Below are 9,588 nucleotides of genomic sequence, written 5' to 3'. Positions count from 1 at the left end.
TGGATTCGATGACAAAAAAGGAAAAAAAAATCCCTTTAAGACCTGCACCCTGCAGAGAGAGAACAACCAGCTGCCCAGGTCCTCCCTTCTGTCATCCCTGCAGGCCTGGAGACAGGCTCCAACACAGAGAAGCTGGAGATAGAGGCTAATGGAAAAGGAGAACCAAAGCCCTCTTCCTCTGTTCTGTTTATCCCAGAAGCCATGAAATATGTGCCTTTCAAAGACAGACATTGCTAACACATTCCTTCACTAATACAAATTAGTGTAGGCCCCACACCAGATCCTTCTGGTAAAATCACTGTATTGTCTTAGCTTCTGCTTCAATAGGACTCTCCAAGGTCTCAGATGCTGGCAAATTGCTTGTAGCACTCAGTGCCTTTGCTGCATGGTGGGTGAGAGGAGTGGCTGCTCCACCCAGATCCATTTCACTACAGCATTTCCATTGTCATGTCAGGAAAACTACAAGCAAAACAAAACACCTTTCAGCACAAATTCTTTTTGTTATCAGGCAATTGTATTTGCCAAAATGTCCAAGCAAGAGACAATCAATGCCACAGCTTGGGTGTTGCCTCTGGAATTTGGAAGGATGAAATCACCACACATCCCACCACCGCAGTGACCACCCTGCTCTCTTTGAGACATTTCTGACTAGGCTCATATGATGTGGCTGCCTCCAATTAGAAGGGACTGGGATCAGTGAATCAGGAGGTCACTTCCAGTCCTGCAGCCCTTAAATAGTATGGAAAGAGTTACTCTGAGCTTGCCAGTAGAAAGCAAGGGTAATTGTTAAAAATGGCTCAGGGCCTGGAAGTGTGTGACTAGGGCAGGAGACGGGAGATTCTGGTCCCAGCTGCTGCTTAACTCAAGTCATTAGTTTTGGTGATCTTTAATACCACTGCCCTTTATGATCTGAGTAGGTTTGTCCCCTGGGAGCGATGGCTCTTCCCAGCCTCTGCAAGGCCCTGTGATCTCTGTGTATATTGACTCATGCTGGCTACTGGCAGTCAGTCTGGGTCAGCAGCAACACACAGACTGAGTGACTCAGTGCCACTAGAAGTGGCCAGTAGCTGGAGTTGTATCAGTTGCTCTCCTAGGTCAAGATGGATGTTCTTGTGACATATGTAATTTTTCTCTCTCCTGCACTCTGATTCTGTCCTGGGAACATCTCCTTGTAGGATGCAATAGGCACCATTGCATCTTCTGTCCAACCCTCTGCAGGGCAGTTAGAGACTCAGGAGTATGCTTGTGTATTGCAATTAATTGGGAAGGCTGCTTTAGGAGCCTTTGCTTCTTCAAAACAAACACAAAAGCCAAGCAGTCTAATCGACTATCACAAAATAAAGCCCTTCCCTTCTTTCCCACATGCACAGCCAATATTAAGTAACATCCTCTTGTCCAAACTGGGACAGATCCCTGTTCACCTTGGGCACATGGAGCCTTGAAGTAACTTTCTTACACAGGATATTAGACCAAAAGTACTTATGCAGACAAACTACATGTTTATATGGATGTGTTTATGTTCACACATAACTATGCAGCAGCGAGGCATATTATGGTCTTGTCCTCTCTCTGTCTCCAACAAAGACTGCCTTTAATGTCTCAGTGATGTACCAAGTCAATGTTTACATCCCACTCTATTGTGAAAGCAACTGTGTGATGTCTGACAGCAGTATTTCCTGTCTGTTATAAGCAGCACCAAAAACTGATTTTCATTTCTTTATAGAAGAAGCCCACATTTGTGCTCCCCAAAGGCAAAAAAAATGGTGCAAAATGTGTTTCCCAAGGAGTAATTTCTGGGGATGCCAGCCTGGAGCCCTGATGCTGAAAATTGTTCTGTAAGTTATTACAGCAAGTTCCTCCTTTAGCCTGCAGCTGAGAGCACATACTAGTAACTCAGCAGAGTAATACATGTGGTAAGATATTCAGTAATATTCAGCTTTACCCAGGCATTCCTTCTCCTCTGTTTTTCTACAGAGTTCCCCTTCTTCTTACAGTTAAGCCTGGACATATTTTTCTATTTTAAATTTTCCAATGATTTGTACAAGAGAGTATTAAATTGCTAAAGGGCATATTAAGTATTACTGCTCTGTTAAACTTGAATGAAGCAATGCAAGTCTGGAAAGCATTTAATAAATCTGCATCCCGATAAGGAAACCTTCTTCGCCAAATCTGACATTCCTTTGCACTAATCACCTACGTGAAAGAACTGCCTCTAATTCTTTTATTCTTTCAACTTTCTCGCCCCAGAACTAAGACCAGCTGCAGACTTCCCCTTCTTTAGGCACCATATAATTTAAAACCCTTTTCACAGCCTTCAGAGGAAGGTGTGCAGGAGCTGGGCGCTGTAGAGGCTGCAGATCTGTCCACATGGCCTCACTGGAGCACCCCTTGCTTACATTTTTCCAGGTTTTTTGGTTTTTTTTTAGTTGGAAAATGAGCACATAGCACAGTCAGCTCTGAGGAGGGCTCGTGGTGAGTATGTGGAAGCTGTACCAAGAAAAGACATACGGCAGTGAATGCAGGGGGAGGAGACCAAACCAAGTCATCCAAAATTGCCTGGGAAAGCTTGGAGATTTAATACTGAATATTGTTTTTTAACCTATTCTTTAAAAACTGGTCTTTTACTTGAAAAGCCCACAGGTCATCTCCAGGGTGATTGACCTCCTTAATTTGATCCACAGGGGTAGTGGCCATTGGATTAGGCTCCATGAGGACAGAATTTGTGAAATGTGAAACCATTACAGTGGCAAGGTAAGGTGACAAATCAGTTTTGATGGATGACAACTCTTCTAGATGGCTTTGCTTTGCATTTCAGTTTCTTCTGGTACTGTATCCCTTCACTGCATCTGTCCTTCTCGCTGCACCTTCTTGCCTCACAGAGCTGTTCTGGTCTGTCTGCTGCATGCTACATTTATGTTTAGCATATTAAATGAACTAAGTCAGGAAGATTATGAAACCCACTTCAACAGAGATTTCAATCCTTATGAGAAGCCTGTATAAACTTTCAGACCTGCTGATAAAACAGCAAAGAGAAAACCTCCAGGTCTCTAGGATGAAAGCTCCAGCTTTCTCATACCATATGATAAATAGCCTTATTATAGTTAGCACTTCTTGCCCATGGTACCCTCTTGCACAGCCCTCGACTCACTCCTGATCCTCACCTGGAGGGAAAGGGTGACAATGGCAGAGCATGTACACAGCTACACTGTACCTGCTGCCATGCTTCTGGAACTGCTCCTAACAACTGCTCATCCACTTGACAGCCTGCCCAGCCATGTGCCACTGTACCCAGGTACCACCTGGGTACTCAGCCTCATGCCCAGGAGGAGCTGGGGAACAAGAGAGGAGGATTAGCAGGCAGAGGAGATGATGGCGTGTCTGCCAGGCAGCAGGAAGATAGGACACCACCTTTTATTCAGGAGGAGAGGAGGACAAATGGTGAAGGCAAAATAGAAGCTACAGGATTGATGGTTGAGTCCTGGAGCCTAGAGAGAGGAAATTGTGTGTCCTTCTCCGTTAAAGTGAACGTACAGTAAAGGGTACCCATACTGTGTGCCAGACTGGCAGGACAGAAAAGGAAAGCCAGTCCGTGTGAAGAGGGCAAGTACTGTATTGACAGCGGGAGCACAAGGCTCCTCATACTTTTCTGATGACACGTTTCAGCCCAGATCAAGCTCTTTAGGAGTGAGCTGCCTCATGTGTCACAACCCTCAAATCCTTGGCCTCCGCACTGAGACTACCAACGAGAATGCCAGCTATGATGGTGGGTTTATTTTCACTGGACTGAATGGACTTCCCTCTCATTCCACAGAGAGCACGAGACAGCTGTAAGTTAGCAACAGCTTTTCCTTGGAGAGGGGCCCGAGGCATAAGATTTAAACCACCTAATCTCTCTCTGTGCCCATGTCCCAGAATCCATGTTCTGTCTGGACGAAAATAGCGAGTTCACCTAACGAAAACTGCACATACCCCTTGAGGTGCTGCTGGAGGAGAGGCAATGGGAAAGGGGGAAAATGTGGGAGAAGGCTCCTGTCTCAAGTGAAGGAAGAGATCCAAGTTCCCACTCCTGAAGTGAAGACTGGGTATGTCATGTGCTTCTAAATGTGCCCAGCAAAGCTGGGATTATGATAGTGAATGATCTCTCAAGAGAGCGATAAGGTTTGGGCTATTAATCTTTTTTTGGGCTTTGATGTCACCAGAAGAGAGGTACCATCTGTGTCGAAGTTTATTTTTTTCTTCCCATAGCCAAAAGTCAATGGGAATACGGTTTTGCAGGTTTGATGTTTGTTCATCAAAGGTTGTTACAGCCCCAGCTTGAAAACAACTTTTCGCAGCTTCGGTTTCTTTGGTCAGCTTTTGAAAGCAAGCTGTGTATTATCATTTCAGTACTCAGCAACGCGCTTCCTCCCTCTTCCTCTCTCCTCCAGCGTACCTGGCCTTTGCCCAGATCTCGAGACGCGGCCACTCCCTGGTTTTCATCTTCTAATATCCCGCCACATCTCACACCACCTCCCGCCTGGAATCTCTTGCACTCCTCGGTGCCTGAGCGCTCGCTGCCAGCCAGAACCTCTCGTTGGGCTGCCCGGCTCCGTCGCGGCCCTCTCGGGCAGTTCCCTTCCTCTGGCACCCGGCCGCTTCCCCCGCAGGTGCCCTCGGGGCGCAGCCGCGGAGCCAGCGCCGACAGCGAGCCCCGGGCGCTGCTCCGGAGCGGGAGCGCTCCCGGCGCTGCTCCACCTGCCCGTGCCGGGCCCGGGCGGGGATGGCCGCGGCCGCGGCTCCCTCTAGTGCCCGCCCGGCTCCGGGCACGGGCCAAGCCCGCTGGGAGCCGGCATCGCCCCCCGGCAGCTTCGCCCCGCCGGCTGTGCCTCAGCGGGCACCGCGTTTCTGCCCGGAGAGCACGGCTGGGGACACCGGCTCTTTCCTCCAAGGCAGGAATTCCGGGGAAAAAATAAGAGTCCACCCCAAAAGCCCTGGGGGAAAGGAAGACCTTCACCTCTTGCATGAAGAATCATTTGTTCAGTTTCCCCTGCTTCTCATTATAAAAGCTATTTTTCCAAAAACAGGATGTTGGGCCAGGGGAGGTAATATAAACAGATGCATTCTTTGAAAGCTTGCGGTGCATTTTTGCGGAGCACAGGCTCTGCAATGGAAATGCAGAGACCCACGAGGTATGGGAACAAGGGACCGCAGCAGCAGGAGGAAAAACCCTTCCTCTGACAAAAGTGAATCAGCCCAGCGCCTCCCTTGGCTTTAGTACTTTTTGTTGAGAAGCAGAGGGCACAAGGTTGAGATAGAGAGGTGAAGAAAAACTTTAAACAAAGCTGATATTGGTAGCTTGCTAGAAGAAAGCTTAAATCAGTATTTTTGGCAGCCTTGCTTCCTTTTAAAAATATGCTGCATTAGTTGATTTACACCAGCACTGACCTTTGATGACCAGAAAGAAAAAGTACGAACAGATTCCATCTCTACTATTTTCCCTCAGACTGGCTCCAGCACCTGAAAGCCAGTGACTGCCAGGGTTATTAAGCAGTTTCACCTGGATCCATCACTTCATCTGGGCACAGGTTGAAACTTTTCCCCGTTGCTGTGTGCTCCTTTTATCAGGTGTGGGCTTTTCACAAAGTGTGCCCCCACCATCAGGGGCAGGAAAGGTGGAACCAGAGGCTGTGACTGGTCTCTCTGACAGCTCCCTTATGGATATCCAGCTGCTCAATACCTGCACCAGGAGCAGCTTTCCTCAACCCCTCTTGTACAGGGTTCTGCTCCTTATACCCTGCCATGCATATCACCTCTTTTTTGGTTTCTCTGCTCTGATCTCTAAACTTCTCTTAAACCTTTTAGAAGCAAAACCCTTCTCTGTTTCGTTCTAATCCCCCTGTGGAGTTCTGGAGGGCCATGGTGTTTTGAAGCTATGCACACACACTTGCTTATGTTCCTATACAGGGCGCAAACCAAACCCATGCTGACTGTGTCACTGCAGTGCTATGGTGGGAACTTGCCATTGCTGCGTAGCCAGGCTGGTTTTGCTCCCCTTGGTTGTTTCAGATTGTGATCCCGTTTATAGTGGCACCTTCATGCAGGTTCCACTGGCCCTGAACAAAATCACCATTTAGAGAGTCTCCAAGCCTGCAGTCCCGACAGTCAATGCAGTGGTTCCCCAGGAATGAGCTACCAAGTGCTGGTGCAAGGTTCTGGGCTTGTCCACACCGTTTCTCTGCCAGATCTCGCCTTGAGCAATGCAAATGGGAATGATGAGTAAGGGAGTAATACCTTTTGACTCGCTGGACTAAAGCAACTACTTTTGGAAGGACAGGCTGGAAAAAGCAATGGATACTTGGGTTTGGTTTGGCTTGGTAATTTTTTCTGTTTCATCTAAACTGAAATGAGTGGCATGCACTGGAGAGGAAGGAAGAAGGGAAAGCTGGCTGTTCCCAGGCATTGAGCACTGCAGTCTAGGCCGCCTCAGCAAGAGGCTTCTGCAGTTTAACCTGCACTTATCCCCTTCTTGCACAAGGCTTCCTCTGCATGCAAAGCATCTTTTTTTTCTGAATCTACTGTTTCAATTGAACACTGGGAAGTAAACACAACATTATTATCATTACTATTTGTAATTACTATTACTATTTGACCTTAAATATTGCTGGTAAGAGGAGTCTTCAGCAATATGACGTGTTGGCTTCACAGTACATAAGGGCTGGCCAAAACCTGAAGGGCTATTCTGAAGAAGGTGGGGATTACCTATCCTGTTTCAAATTACTTTTCCCAGCTCACTATCCGATAGGATCACAATGAAGTTTTTCTCATGGAAAATCTCCCCAGGGAAATTCTCAGGACCTCCTTTTTATTTCCAACAACTAGTGCAAAGTCCCCAAGTGGTTTAGAGAGCTACATTCAGCTGTCTTCCAGTGGTGCCCATGCTCCTTTCTGAGCCTGGGAATGAAAGAGAAGGAGGGAGGTGGAGGGTGAAGTGCTGGAAGCATTGAGCAGTTGCACCTCAGCTGGATTGTGAGGGGTCTGGGGCACTTTCCACAGGGACTGGTGGGAGGCAGAGGCGCACAACTCCTCCCTGAACAGACTGTGTGTGAGGCAAACAGTGCAGGCATTTGGGTTTGCATAGTCTGGCTCCACTGCAGCTATTGTGATCTCTGTTATTCAGGAATTCTACAAAACCGTACCAATTCTCATAAAAGTTTTGCAGAGTAGATAAATACTACACTCCAGCATTGGCGGTGAGGGGAAAAGGAAAGCTTTAAGCAATTAGGCTGGGCCACACAGTGATTCGGCAGCAGGCGGGGCCGCCAGCTGCGCAGGGCTCCCAAGGCGTCCTCATCTGCCGCCTGCCACAGCACCGGCACGGCCCCATGGCCCGGCAGCTCTGCAGGGGGGGCCAGGGAGGGGACACTGCAGCACCACATCCCTCTTTTAGGGGAAGGAAGGGTCTGATCTTCCTTATGTTAGCAGGAGCAGCAGCTTTTGGAAAAGATGCTGACCTGCAGCTAGATGTGTTTTCCCTTGATTGCCCCAGTAAGCTTTGCTATCTATTTTGCACTTTTCTATTTTATAGAGAAGTTAGTCTTAACTTTGGTCAGAGCCGTTCTTGGCCAAGGTTTTGCTGATGCCTCTGTTCCCTTTCCTGTGGTGAGAACAGAGAAATGGGTTGGGTCTCATCTCACCTTCCTTGCCAGAGCTGGCTGACATAGTGCTCTACCTACAAGAGACGAAAATGCTTTAGGCTCCTTTGGGTTGACCAGTCCATGTCCACGACAATTTAGAGAAAGTTTGAGAAGAAGCCTTGGCCCCTGGACAAAAAGAGGACATTGTATTTTCTTTTTGAGAAGTAAAAAGCTTTTTTAACTCAGAAGATACTGTTTTGGAAAATCAGAGCTGACTGCATTCTAATTCCATCTCCTTCTCCCCATTTTGGAGTGATAAAGCATGCATGATGCTGCTTGACACTGATATTTTTAAGACAAAGTAGAGGTCAAATTTGCTGAATGTTTTCCAAATTCCAGTGAGGTTTATCACAAAGAGCCCCATGCACAGACCCAAGTGGTGTGACTGACAAGGGCTGGATTGTGGAGTCACTAGAAGGCTCAGTTTCCAGACAGTGCTGATGGCTCAAATCATGTTCTTTGGGGCAAAACCTGATGGAAAGCTACAACCATGCAGAGGGACTCCAGGGAGCTTTCCTGGCTAAGTTTCTGACACGAAACTCCATTGTGAGTAGCTGAGTTTTCATGCTTCAAGGAGCAGCACTGTCCTCTACCAGCATCATCCTGCCTAGGTCTGATAGAAAGAGCTTGGAACCCAGCCCCTGTGGGGCAGGCAGGAGGCTGCTGCTTTCCCTCCCCTGCACCCTGACATCTCCCCTGGATCTCTGTAGCTTCTATGGAAGAGAAGCACTGCTAGGTTTTCTTTGCCAGCTTCCTGTCCAAAAAGTGCAGGAAAAAAGTTTCTTTCCCAAGTGCCGACAAGACTAGCAGAAACTTGTCCAAGGGAGATTGGCAGAAGTGCCCACTAGCACGCCACGATTGAGAAACCGGCTCCGTTTCCCCCACCCCACTCAGACACCAGCCCCAGGGCTGCTGCTGACACCGAGTGCCTCTGCTCACATTGGAGGACTGACACTATGGAGACTTCTTTGCACCCTGATGGGCTTACCTGCCAGTGCATTTCAGCCTCCCGGCCCAAAGCCAGAGGGGACGGATTTGGTATTGCTAAGCCTCAGTTATTTCAACAGAGACAGGCCAGCACCCGCCCTAATACTCAGAAGAGAAACTAGATCTGGAGCAGGAATGAAGCCGACATCTGCAAGGTGGGCTCAAAATCAAAAGCCTTCCCCCAGTACCAAAGTTCAGAGCAAGACTCAGCAGCTTGTGCATCTCCACAGACACTTGGACAGAGCATTGTCCACATCTGCGCAACCTTCCTTAAGATGCTCCCCAGAAGACATAGGCAAAAGTTTTAACAATGTGTGCTGTCCAGGTAAGGGAAGGACAGGGAAGAGATGAGAGGAAAGCACCAGAGCTCTCAGGTGAAGGCATATGCCCCTGCCCAGTCAGTAGAAGCTATCACAAGTTCAGGTTTATGAGTACATCAGACAAAACCGACTACTTGGTGAGCTGTGTGAGAGCTGTCTTTTCACTCCATTGTAGTTGCTGAACAGCGAGGCATTGCATCTTGTTCTGGGTTTTTAAGCACTGTGGAAAACCAAACAAAAACACAACTTAGACCACATACATGAACAGAGGTCTGATAAATTTTCAGGTAGGCTACAAGCGCCATATATAGCAGGAGAAAATGTGACCATATTCTTGCGAATGGCTAAATTTACAAGATGTGACTTCATCTATCTGCTTATCTGCTTATCTGCTCTTAACTGCTACAGGAACACTGTTCCCAAACATAAAGCCACCTTACACCATACCATTTCTACAGGTGTTTATTATGCAACTGAACAGATAACTTGGAATTAATCTTTGTCCTAAAAGGAAATAAATGGTCTGCTGAAGGGCTAAAACATAATTTGTATTTAGGCAGTTAACTGAAAGGTGTTCCCAGTTTTAAGAAAAAGACTCCAAGTAACTA

The 9,588-nt window shown here is 47.6% G+C and overlaps 1 protein-coding gene across 1 annotated transcript in view; it reads right to left on the bottom strand.

The window, feature by feature from the left end:
* Positions 1-5,082: 5,082 nt before the first annotated feature.
* UST (uronyl 2-sulfotransferase) overlaps positions 5,083-9,588 on the bottom strand; it is a 169,525-nt gene continuing 165,019 nt past the window's right edge. The window contains exon 10 of the mRNA XM_042016511.1: positions 5,083-9,200. Coding sequence (XP_041872445.1) covers positions 9,194-9,200 — 7 coding nt within the window. The 3' untranslated portion in view covers positions 5,083-9,193. The remainder of the gene's footprint in view (positions 9,201-9,588) is intronic.

This window comes from Corvus kubaryi, unplaced genomic scaffold, assembly GCF_017639235.1.
Source record: "Corvus kubaryi isolate FWS band 111438036 unplaced genomic scaffold, C.kubaryi_AGA036_p1.0 split3-73, whole genome shotgun sequence".
In the NCBI taxonomy this organism is placed as follows: Eukaryota; Metazoa; Chordata; class Aves; order Passeriformes; family Corvidae; genus Corvus; species Corvus kubaryi.
This window is presented reverse-complemented; position numbering and strand designations above follow the sequence as displayed.